At 41.1% G+C, this 13,414-nt stretch overlaps 1 protein-coding gene across 6 annotated transcripts in view; it reads right to left on the reverse strand.

Annotated features, from left to right (window-relative positions):
* Positions 1-6,528, reverse strand: part of LOC115135015 (reticulon-1-A-like) — a 27,961-nt gene extending 21,433 nt beyond the window's left edge. For 2 of the 6 annotated variants that reach the window (XM_065023130.1, XM_029669190.2), the window contains exons 1-2: positions 5,831-6,521; positions 2,071-2,103 (exon numbers count right to left, since the gene is read on the reverse strand). In XM_065023130.1, coding sequence (XP_064879202.1) covers positions 2,071-2,103; positions 5,831-6,308 — 511 coding nt within the window. In that variant the 5' untranslated portion in view covers positions 6,309-6,521. Of the gene's footprint in view, positions 1-2,070; positions 2,104-5,830 lie in introns of all 6 variants that reach the window. The other 4 variants (XM_029669188.2, XM_029669189.2, XM_029669191.2 and 1 more) reach the window with 4 other exon arrangements.
* Between the last annotated feature and the right edge of the window lie 6,886 nt (positions 6,529-13,414).

A 13,414-nucleotide genomic window follows, 5' to 3' on the forward strand; every position in this document is an offset into this window, starting at 1 on the left:
GCTCCTCCCTGGGCTCGAACCAGCAACACAACGACAATTAGCTCTCGCTAACTAGCTAGCCATTTCACTTCAGTTACACGAGCCTCATCTCGGGAGTTGATAGGCTTGAAGTCATAAACAGTGCAATGCTTGATGCACAACGAAGAACTGCTGGCAAAATGCCCGAAAGTGCTGTTTGAATGAATGTTTACGCGCCTGCTTCTGCCTACCACCGCTCAGTCAGATACTTGTATGCTCAGTCAGATTATATGCAACGCAGGACACGCTAGATAATATCTAGTAATATCATCAACCATGTGTAGTTAACTAGTGATTATAATTGATTGTTTTTAATAAGTTTAATGCTAGCTAGCAACTTACCTTGGTTTGCTGCATTCGCGTAACTCCTTGTGGAGTGCAACGAGAGAGGCAGGTCGTTATTGCGTTGGACTAGTTAAGGTTGCAAGATTGGATCCCCCGAGCTGACAAGGTGAAAATCTGAAATCTGAATGTGTTCTTAACTGATTAAATAAATACATTTAAAATATTGGCAAATCGGCGCTAAAAAAATATTGATTTCTGATTGTTATGAAAACTTTAAATCGGCCCTAATTAATCGTCCATTCCGATTAATCGGTCGACCTCTAATAAGATCATCCAATAGTCAAAGGTTAATGAAATACAAATGGTAGAGGGAAATAGTCCTATAATAACTACAACCTAAAACTTACCTGGGAATATTGAAGACTCATGTTAAAAGGAACCACCAGCTTTCATATGTTCTCATGTTCTGAGCAAGGAACTGAAACGTTAGCTTTCTTACATAGCACATATTGCACTTTTACTTTCTTCTCCAACACTGTGTTTTTGCATTATGTAAACCAAATTGAACATGTTTCATTATTTACTTGAGGCTAAATTGATTTTATTGATGTATTATATTAAGTTAAAATAAGTGTTCATTCAGTATTGTTGTAATTGTCATTATTACCAAAAATCGGCATCAGGTTTTTTGGTCCTCCAATAATTGGTATCGGTGTTGAAAAATTATAAATCGGTCGACCTCTAGTTCCTAGGCCGTCATTGAAAATAAGAATGTGTTCTTAACGGACTTGCCTAGTTAAAGGTATACAATTTTTTTTGTTTTTATTAAAATAAAACAAATCAGCTAAATCTGAAAAAAAAAAAAAAAAGATTTCCGATTGTTATGAAAACGTGAAATTGGCGCTAATTAATCAGCACTAATTAATCAGTCGACCTCTATTGCAGACACCCTCTCTGTACAGGCAGCTTAGAGCATACAAGACAGGAATAGATGTCAGGCATGCAACAAAGCCAGGGAAGACGGTCATATTTTTTGCCAGAAATACATGAAGGGAAATTATTCTTTAGCAGAACAAAGATTTGCCTTAAAAGGAACAAGTGAAAGATTACCCAACAAACTATTTTCAATAAATTCCTATAATAAAAAGGGGGAACTGCCTGTGCCATCTAGCCAATGGACATGGTCAATGGACAAACTACATGACAAATATTACACAAAATGTTAATGTCAATAATCTTATTGCAGTGCTAAATGAAGTAGCAAAAAAAGTGGTTCAGACTGTTGTCTAGAGTATTATTAAACTGTATTCCTTCTTTCAATCCTTGATTTCAGATATTAGGCCCAATTAAGACATTTAGGCAGAGCATTAGGTGAGAGTTGGCAAAAACATAGAAAGAGCACATATTCAAATCAAGACCATTTAATTAAAATGCGAAATGTTTCATTGCATAAATCTTGTAATTTGAGTCATTTGAATGCAATGAGCTAAATTTCAGCCAGATCACCACAATTTCAATATTCTCAATAGCCTGCCGATTAAGAAGTCTTGGAATATTACAGAAGGTCAAAAACAAAAACCATACTTAGTTGATTCAATGATCATGAAAGGAACGATTTAAACTCACGAGTTGCAATCAACAATGCTTCTGAAGAAATCAAGCATTTACTCAAAAGCCGGCAATATTTTCATATTGCAAAATGTATATTTTACATTGATTATTCCAATCTGTGGATTATTCAGACGAGACCAGTTCCAGGCCGGTTACCTCTCTTGTCTATGTTCCAACGTTGAAGTACACCTAAAATTTTACCAATAGACATTATACATTAGCTATAATGAAATCCAAGATGCTTGAATTTTCTGTCCACCTGTTCTGCATAAGCTATAGGCCTTTATGGCAATGACTTCGCTTGAATAGTGTATTGTGAAACCCTAAAAGTTGGCCAACACTTGCCTCATTATGACCAATGTTCCCTCTAACAGGTCAGGTGAGCGCAAACTTGAAGGTTGTGAAAAATCTGTGCAACTTCCTACATTCCATATATTTAAAAAAAAAACATTTAAACACATGCAGGGCTTGACATTAACCCGTTTATCCACTAGGTGGTGACTGAAAATGTGTTTCGACGCAAGAAACCACTTTACATCACATCTACTCCAGGACTGCTTATACATAGCCTAAACACAGTCCAGTTCAAAGTGAATGGCACAGATCCAAATATGGCAATGACCATTTGCATATAAGCCTACTGCAACTCTGATTGGTTATGGCGCACCGGGTCAGTGTAGAGTACAGCAGACTTGAGCAGTGCCTGTCAATGCAATGCGCTAGTCCTACAAGAAAATCTCTTGCACAGTTAATTTTGCATACTAAGTCTGGCATTGTTCGTTTTGTTTCTGAGTATTACACTGAATGTGGATAATATGGCGTTTATTCGACCACATTTCCCACAGTAGATCGAAACATTGATAGTATTAACGAAAGGGGAAAACTCAAGAAATACCGATGTCCAATCTCATGCTTTTCTGCACAGGCGGATAATCTGTGTGGCAATCAGAGGTCGGATGTGCTGGCTACATGTATGGCAACTGCAATGGAAGTCATGTTAACTCTAGTCAAGCCAGTATGCGACAAAAGGGGGCCTTCCTGTTGGTGGTGTCCGATTTTAAATGGGGAGGAAAACTCTGGCATGGCATCGACATGAGATGCAGTGGGGTAATCTTCTACCTGCTGCTATCTTCGCCAAAGAACACAATGGGTATTTCTCAATATGCATACTACTGTGTGCTTCGCGCATGCAATCTGTAGCACGGGAGGGCTGAAGCATGAGTTCAAATCAAAGTATGCGAAACGGAGCACGGAGGGCACTTCTCGGATGCGTACTCCACTTGTTGCAGGCTTCAACTAAAAGTATGGTGAGAAATGTCACGCAGCCACTTAAAGGGACACAATTTCTCGAACTCTATGTTGGCCATTATTTGAGCTGAAGCGAGAGAATAAAACTCAGACTTCAAAACTCTGCCTGCTAGCCACGAAGAATTGGCATCTAGCTTGGGTAACATAGGCTTAAGGACATTTTTGGCTGTTTAACTAGCTGGCTAGCTATATTATTATGATTCACATATAGCTAGCTGATAATTATGAAGTTAAACATTTGCTTTGTATATATCTTGTCTCTATTGCCATTGTCCTGGCTGCAAGAAGGTTCAGTGAATGGGGAGGTGCAGCATGTGCGAGTTAATAAAGTAGGGAGAATGTGAGTGATTCTCAAATGTTATGTTCTATGCCTTCTATACACTTGTCCTCATAAGAAGGTCCTCAGAGAAGGCACTTGGAGCATGACGCGTCAAATACACTGACAGCGCCATTGCATTTTGGTACACCAGAATTACATTAATTTCCAATGAAACGCTGCGTTTGACTTGCAGCATTGCGTTGCAGAGGCAGTGCGTTCGATGTGGTGCATACATTGGATTTATCCAACCGAACGTATGTGTCAACCTGTATGTGTAAACGGCTTGACAGAAATGGTTGCAGAAAGTGAATGTCCAGATGTTGTCACATACTACTTCGCGCAGTGATGCGGTCAGTGTGGTCAAAGCGTGAGTGTGGGGAGTATAGTAGTATGTATATTAAGAAACACCCAATGAATGTTTGCTGTCAAAACGCACTCCCTACTATAACATACAGAAGAACACGCCTTTTGTCAAGAAACAGAGGTCTAATTAACCTGATACCATAGCAACTACAGCACCTAACCTAGCCAAGATACCTCAACTCCACAATGATTTTATCCAGAGTTGTGCGAAGACTAGAGCATTGCAGTCGATACTTCAATGTAAATACTTAAACCCTTACCGTGTACCTATGTTGGTCCCTTGTTGTTGCGTGCCATTGTTTGCTGAAATGCATACTTGTTAATAAAATAAAACCAGACTAATTTCTGCTGCTCTAAGATGGCAACAGTGCGCATGGCCAATTAAAACGCAACAAGGAAACAGTTGGTGGTTGTATTTGATTAACGTTTAAATAAAAAGTATGGAATAAAGCAAACATAGAAAGGCACTCAGAGGACAAACAGATATACTGGAAGGGTTTAAGACTATACGTGTATGAAGTATCAACGGCATAGTGAGTTGAAGGACTATTTCAAAAACTCTAGTCTCCACAATATACTCTGGATGAAATCGTTGTGGAGTTGAGGCAGTTGGCTACACCTAACACAGTGTGCCAATATATAAAAGTAGGCAAATGAATCAGTGCCCTGGTAGCTGACAAACCCAGCTGCTGTTGTGGTAAAGAGTGAAGCACTCAGAGGTGGGGTAGGGGGTTATTCCCTTATCTCTACTTGCCCTTTGTAGGATATGGAGACTACGATACACAGCAAAACAGTGGGAGCAAACCCACCAGGCATGTCGGAGCCAGTAGGCCCATTTCCTGAACGTTGTTAGCATCTCTCCTGTTTAACAAGTCTACACAAATTATTGCAGGAAACCAAAGTAGACTATATAAAGCATGACTGTCCTCCCAAAATCAGAATTCGCTAGTTCGAAGACAATAGTAATGCCTAAACCAATTAAATGGACAGTCACTCAACCAGGTCTTTGAAGCTAATATAATGGTCTCCCAACCCCGCCCTGGCTGTCTTCCCTAACATGTTTGGGAAAGTGGTTCGTCAGCTAGCCAAGCAAGTTACAAATATTGCTCCCAACTATTGCTATTTTTCAGCCGAATTGGTTGAGAGTTAATAACATTAACCAGAAGGGGCAGATGGAAGATTTGTGTGAAAAACCAAAACATCGTGCGATGAAAATGTTATCAGAAAAATAACGTTCGCTAGCTTGCTTCCATTAGATAGCCAACGTTAGTTACCGTTCATGAAAGTAACTTGGATATCTGGGGAGAAACTAAAACGGGAGTGGCCGATTTTAGATGCTTCCTTTGTTACGACTAATACAAGCCATCTTGGCTGAGTCAAAACAGCGCGTGTTAGCTAGGTAGGCTAGCGCAAACACACAAACCAGGTCGGAGCATGACAGTCTCAGAATTAATCTATGACCCAATGTGTTATCTTCTTGTTAGCTAACATCGAATGCCATTTAAAATAACCACACTGTTGTATCACCTTAAGGGTGTTGTTGAAATTGGTACCTCAATTTTGCCAGTTAATTAACGTTATATTAGCTAGCTATCTTCTTGCTCATGATTGTCACAGGTGGGCCGCATCGTCACAAAGCTAGCTACCTCGCGTGATTGGCCATCCATAAAACATTTACTTCAGAAACGTTAGCTACCTAGCCAACTCTACCTGCATGTTTGGCGTTTCGAACTACACCAATGTCAATGCCAGGGATTTGTTGTCTCGAGACGTCCACACATTTGCTTTATAAAAAATGGTTGTCGCAGCAATCACACATAGCTACGCCAACGTTGCCCCACAAAACGTCTATTTTAATAATGCATTACCAAGAGACTGATTACGAAACCAGATTGTCTAAAACGTTTAAAATAATTGACTACTCACGGGATGGTGCTGGAGGAGCCGCAATCGCTTCTTTCTCTGGAGCCGCTTCGGGGAGCACTTCTGCTACTGGGGCGGATTCTACTACTGTGGCTGGTTCTTTTTCTTGAGCTGCTTTTGGGGGATCTGGCCTTATGAGTTCTGGCAAATAGTCTGCATCCAAAGGATTGAGAATCACTGGTTCAGCTTCTGAAAATGTGTCAGTCACCTCTTCCTCCTGTTCTTCATCTGATGGAGTTATATCTGAAATCACCTCGTTTGTCAGTTGTTCCTTTGCTTCCTCCGTAAATTCTTTTAAATCATCGGGGTAAGAAGCCATGTGCCTCTCAATAGCATCCTGTGCTCCACCAACTAAGTCTACAATATCATCTTTGCCAACTTTAGCTGTGGCCTCGTTGCCATAATAATTCCCGAATTGTCTGTAGCTTCTCATTTCGTCTTCCGACGGAGTTGTGGACGATACTTGTTCACTGTCTTCCATCTAATTGCCGGTTATCTGCGTAAAAAGTTAATACTTTTGAAGGACAAGTTCCCCAAATAACTAACTACACTCAAAAAAAATCCTAAATACCTCTAACTAACAATAAAATACGCTCGTTGACTCCCTTCAAGAGCCGAATAAACCAAAGTAACAGAAATGCGCCACGACCACTGCCACGGAACAATCCGCTCTCATGCGTCCTACCAGAATGGTGAAACAAGATTTGAGTGACCAATAACTACCGAATAACCCTGAGCGATGCCACCTGTGACCAATAAAGTGTTTGTAAAAGTAAACTGTTCCCGCCCAGTAGATGGGGTAATTGCTGAATTTGTTAACACCCCTTTCTCAAACCTTGCACTGTTGGCCAAAATAGTTCAGGGTTGTGACTAGAGGGAGTACAGCTACGACCGGAAGTGACAGAGAATTTTAATTAACCCTAACCATTTTCCTTACCTTAACCTATGTCTCATAACCTGCCACGTTAATTATCATAACTTGCTGCTTAAATTCTCCTAACCTGCTACGAGAAAGTAACTTCTGGATGTAGCTGTACTTACCCCTCTGGAAACATGGTTTTCATGCCACTTCGATATCGATGTGACTAGTTCGTAGCAGGTAAAAAATGTACACAGCAGGTTAGGAGACTGAGGTTAAGGTTATGAAAAGAGTTAGGGTTCGGGAAAATGCTCACCTAACCTGCTACGAAAATCACTTTGTATCAAAGTGGCGTGAAAAGAGTGTGTCCCATACTCCCTCTAGTCAGAACCATCTTTCAGGAACAGCATCTCCAGTCAGAACCATAGTTTCAGGAACACACGTTGGAATGTCAGAGAGTCATTGGATGACCTAACATTACAGTTGCATGAGACAAAGTTACGTTTTTATGGAGCACTGTTACATCACTTTAATTTACTCTTTAATCCTTGACTGGACAGCAGCTCTTCCTACACATACACCAATCAAATGAACACCTCAAAACACTCGAAAACTTTGAGACACATGCCTTAGGTAATAAGCATTTTTGACTGTGCATTGTTTGTGGATTATTATGTGGGTGCTCTGTGCTTTGTATATAGTGATATCCTAATTAATAATCATAATATTTCATTTGTAGAATGCATTTCCCAAGCTCAATTAAACCGTTCAATTAAAAGGGCTGGTTCTGCAAAAAAAAAATTGTGCTCTGCGGTCTCCATTTTGGCATGCACAGGTTCATTTTGGCATGCAGTCTCCATTTTGGCATGCGGTCTCCATTTTGGCATGCACAGGTTCATTTTCTAAGGTGTGTTGAAGCGTGGGAAGCTATACAAGAACATGCATGAAAAAGCATCTCAAGGTGATACAGATTCCTACCTTACAAAATAGATGTTATGGATTAAATGTGGTCTATGTGATGTAATATATCTACTACATTAGACACAATATATTCAATGTAAAGAAACTCTCCTTAAGAAATTCTTACGAAATTCCTATCTATTTTGTCAAATTGTTTAATCCTTACAATGGATTTGCAATGTGATTAGGGTGACAATTCCCTCTTGGCCAGCTCTTGAATTACTGCAACATGTGGACATACAGTAGCTCTAGTTATGGTCAGTTCCTTGGCTGACAAAATATAAACAGCACCCAACACGCACTGGAGCGAGAGAGAAAGAGATAGAGAGCAGAAGGAAATCACTTTTACATTATTTGTTTGACTAAAATTTGATTTTAGATTACATGTCCAGTACTGTATTGCTTTCCCTCAGAGTAACATAGCATGGCCATGTTAGGGGGGCATTTGCTCTAGGATATCAATCATCTCCCAAATAACCATGATTGCTCCTCTCTTCTAGGAATTTCAGCTGTGCACTTGGTGGAAGCTGGACTGAAATCCTACTGTGACTTTGCAGAAAACCCTTTCCTATAGCTTTGCAAGCTCATAACGGTGGATATAAGTGTGCGTATTTGCGTACCTGTGTGTGAGAGAGATGAGAGGGAGGGGAGTACTCCAACTGTACATTCACATACAAATATAGAGAGGAGACACCCGATAGCTTTGAAAATGGTCAGACTGAAATAGTATCTTGCGGTAACTGGTACGACAAGGCTTGTAAAAACCTCTTCTGTTTAACATAGCCCATGCTACAATATCTTAAATCACCCTGCCCATTACTTCCTGTTAAGTTACTACAGTCCTCGGCTTCAAAAAGGTTGACAGTGCTGCTTCCAGTCATCTCTTTATGTGACCCCCCCCCCCCAAAAAAAAACCTTCTCAGCAAGATTGTGCACAACCATCAAGAGTGATGAAGAAACTTATTCATTACAGAAAAATCAAATGTATGTATATAGCCCTTCGTACATCAGCTGATATCTCAAAGTGCTGTACAGAAACCCAGCCTAAAACCCCAAACAGCAAGCAATGCAGGTGTTGAAGCACGTTGGCTAGGAAAATCTCCCTAGAAAGGCCGAAACCTAGGAAGAAATCTAGAGAGGAACCAGGCTATGAGGGGTGGCCAGTCCTCTTCTGGCTGTGCCGGGTGGAGATTATGACAGAACATGGCCAAGATGTTCAAATGTTCATAAATGACCAGCATGGTCAAATAATAGGTCTGGGACAGGTAGCACGTCCGGTGAACAGGTCAGGATTCCATAGCCGCAGGCAGAACATTTGAAACTGGAGCAGCAGCACGGCCAGGTGGACTGGGGACAGCAAGGAGTCATCATGCCAGGTAGTCCTCTAGGCATGGTCCTACGGCTCAGGTCCTCCGAGAGAGAGAAAGAAAGAGAGAAAGAGAGAATTAGAGAGAGCATACTTAAATTCACACAGGACACCGGGTAAGACAGGAGAAGTACTCCAGATATAACAGACTGACCCTAGCCCCCGACACATAAACTACTGCAGCATAAATACTGGAGGCTGAGACAGGAGGGGTCAGGAGACACTGTGGCCCCGTCCGATGCATCAAACAACGAGAGGTGCTAAAACACATACATAAACTACCATCTTGTAACGCAAACTGCAATAGTAATGTGGTGCTGGCCTGTTATACGGGTCATTTGGCACACAATGGCTGAAAAACATCACTCTCTTTCCTGTCTGGAGCTGAGAGGGAATAATTGGCAGATCGAGGTCCATGCCAGGGCTCAGGCATGTATGTGTAAGTTCACTACATGAGTTTTCCAAAAAATCTGCTATCTGAGGAATGGGGCCTTGTGCTGAAAGTGGAGAAGATAGGGAGCCAGAAAAAGCCAGCCTGCATCTGCCAGTGATCTCAAGTGTGGCGGCCCTTGACAGTTTCAGTCACACAGGATCAGCCACTGACCGTCAGAGACAATTCACATTCTGAGCCACAGAGACCTCTCTTTGGAGTGGGTGAGACGACAGGAGGCTGGTGATGGGAGGATGGCCCGTAATTCAGTTCAATCCAGTATAGGCTTAACTGAATGACAGAATAGACAGAAAAAAATATGGCCAGGGTGGCAGGGTAGCCTAGTGGTTAGAGTGTTGGGCTAGTAACCGGAAGGTTTCAAGTTCAAATCCCCGAGCTGACAAGTTACAAATCTGTCGTTCTGCACCTGAACAGGAAGTTAACCCACTGTTCCTAGGCTGTCATTGAAAATAAGAATTTGTTCTTAACTGACTTGCCTAGTTAAATAAAGGTAACATAAAATAAAAAATGGAATAGTCCTCGTCTATGAGGAATGCTCCTCAGATGCTGATGACAGACTGTCCAATGTTGGGCAGGCGGTTATTATGCTGGTGGTGGTGGGGAGTTGGAAGGTCGTTGCTACAAAACAACAAGTGGGAGGCACAAAGGTTTGAGTTGACATATACAGTAAATACTCCTCCAGATTCATGCCCATTGGTTGAAAGAAAGGAGAGTGCTTAATGCACGAGTGAACCCATAGGTTCATCAACAAGAGAGGTGGAATTGTCTTGGTGTGCCACGCTCATAGACTGAAGTTAATAGGTTAATGACATTCCACACACAAGCTAATAGTAGGAGGTAGGATGTGACACTATGCTGATGAGGTAACGATATAATCATTACCATAAATACCTGCTATGCTAACAAGGTAACATTATAACCGCTAACACATAAATACCAGATATGCTGATGAGTGAGATAGGAAGCGATGTGAATTATACAGTTGAAGTCGGAGGTTTACATACACCTTAGACAAATACATTTAAACTCAGTTTTTCACAATTCCTGACATTTAATCAGAGTAAAAATTCCCTGTCTAAGGTCAGTTAGGATCGCCACTTTATTTTAAGAATCTGAAATGTCAGAATAATAGTAGAGAGAATGATTTATTTCAGCTTTTATTTCTTTCATCACATTCCCAGTGGGTCAGAAGTTTACATACACTCAATTAGTATTTGGTAGCATTGCCTTTAAATTGTTTCACTTGGGTCAAAAGTTAAAAAAGCCTTCCACAAGCTTCCCACAATGAGTTGGGTGAATTCTGGCCCATTCCTCCTGAAAGAGCTGGTGTAACCGAGTCAGGTTTGCAGGCCTCCTTGCTCGCACATGCTTTTTCAGTTCTGCCCACACATTTTCTATAGGATTGATGTCAGGGCTTTGTGATGGCCACTCTAATACCTTGACTTTATCCTTAAGCCATTTTGCCACAACTTTGGAAGTATGCTTAGGGTCATTGTCCATTTGGAAGACCCATTTGTGACCAAGCTTTAACTTCCTGACAGATGTGTTGAGATGTTGCTTCAATATATCCACCTCTTTTTTATTCCTCATGATGCCATCTATTTTGTGAATTGTACCAGTCCCTCCTGCAGCAAAGCACCCCCACAACATGATGCTGCCACCCCCATGCTTCACGGTTGGGATGGTGTTCTTTGGCTTGCAAGCCTTACCCTTTTTCATCCAAACATAACGATGGTCATTACGGCCAAATAGTTTTAGTTTTGTTTAATTGTGACTTCTTCCTTGCTGAGCGGCCTTTCAGGTTATGTCGATATAGGACTCATTTTACTGTGGATATAGATACTTTTGTACCGGTTTCCTCCAGCATCTTCACAAGGTCCTTTGCTGTTGTTCTGGGATTGATTTGCACTTTTCGCACCAAAGTACGTTCATCTCTAGGAGACAGAACGCGTCTCCTTCCTGAGCGGTATGACAGCTGCGTGGTCCCATGGTGTTTATACTTGCGTACCATTGTTTGTACAGATAAACATGATACCTTCTGGCATTTGGAAATTGCTCCCAAGGATGAACCAGACTTGTGGAGGTCTACAACAGGTCTTGGCTGATTTCTTTTGATTTTCAAATGATGTCAATCAAAGAGGCACTGAATTTGAAGGTAGGGCTTGAAATACATCCACAGGTACACCTTCAATTGACTCAAATTAGGTCAATTAGCCTATCAGAAGCTTCTAAAGCCATGACATAATTTTCTGGAATTTTCCAACTTAGTGCATGTAAACTTCTCACCCACTGGAATTGTGATACAGTGAATTATAAGTGAAATAATCTGTCTGTAAACAATTGTTGGAAAAATGACTTGTGTCATGCACAAAGTAGATGTCCTAACCGACTTGCCAAAACTATAGTTTGTTAAAAATACCTTTGTGGAGTGGTTGAAAAACTAGTTTTAATGACTACAACCTAAGTGTATGTAAACTTCCAACTTCAACTGTAGATATGGGCATAATGAGTAGTACTATAGAGGTTTGTGTGCAGTTCCTTTGAAGGGAACACAGTTGTAATCTACGTGGAATATGTAATCATGCCTCAAGGCAGGGCAAACATAAACAATTACTCATATGGGTTTTATGACCTTGAATACGACCCTGCCCTGTGATATGACCCTTTGCCTGAATGGTAATGTGCAGAGTCACGGTAGGGCAGGCATGGAGGCTGAAGAGGGGCATTGCCCTGGCATAGCAGCATAAGGGGGTAATCCTCATTAGAACAGGTGTGAGAGAGTGGGGTGTCAGCACCATTGGCATGGCTAGACTTGAGCCTTTGTTTTAAATGGGACCGGCATGTGGCATCTCCTTTAGTCCGACAAACTCTGGCATAGGCAGGACTAGGGTGTCAAACTTTCATTGAAAATGAGAGATGTATTTACAAGTAAAAGGTTTGTTTAATCCATAGCTGCACTCAAGGAATGTGAATAGAAAAGTGGGAGGATGGCAGTTGTTCTGCTTTGTAATGTTGCCTGGTAACCACTCAGCTTGTTGGACATGTGTTGGTGGTTGCAAAAGACCTTCATCCGGTGTGACTCCATCTCCTGTGAATATCTTTGTTACAGTATTTTACATCATTGTTATAAACTATGGCCTGGAGTGGCTTTAGAGGTGAAGTCATCAGTCATCAGCAGACTCACACAGCTTAGTCATACCTCCCTGATATATAGAGATAGCCATCTTGGAGCCTGACCATGAAGATTACAGAAATAGAACACAGAGAAAGGAAATAATATGGCATTTAAACAGCTCAGGGTGAACAAATGTGAACATATAAGGAACACAAGATGATACAAAAGAATATTGGACACCAGCTCAATATAATACATAATGTACGTATACTCATGACACTAGTGTTTGAGTAGATTAAAGACGGGCACTGTGCATTCACTTTCACTGTTGTTTTGGTTTGTTTTGGTAGAGGATCATGGCACAGATGATGTTATGGTCTGTTTCTGTTCCAGCTGGAGCGGTATAGCAACACTAACATGTTGTTTTATTGATGAGTCTACAGAAGTGGCCCACATAAGAGGCCTAATTACAGAAGCTCAATTTCTTATCACATGGCTTCCCTACAGGAGGGAGAACTGGATTCACCCGATTGTTGGACTCCTTGGTGAAGAACCAGAATTAACTCAACCTGTCCAACTCTCACAATAGCTCTGATAACACAGACACGCTGGTATTCGGTCAGAAATGTCTGGAATGTTCACTTATCATAGCTTCTTCAATGGCATCTGATGAGTAAGAATGCTCTGTGTGTCTCTTTGACATTTCATTTTATTTAGCGTTTGTCAATATTTGGAACAATTATGTGATTAAAAGCAAACACAGTAATAGGAGGCCTTTGCTTGAAGAACATTTCACTCAAGTAGATTTTCTTATTTGATAGAGTGATGAATTTGAC

The sequence above is a fragment of the Oncorhynchus nerka genome, linkage group LG10, assembly GCF_034236695.1.
Source record: "Oncorhynchus nerka isolate Pitt River linkage group LG10, Oner_Uvic_2.0, whole genome shotgun sequence".
NCBI lineage: Eukaryota > Metazoa > Chordata > Actinopteri > Salmoniformes > Salmonidae > Oncorhynchus > Oncorhynchus nerka.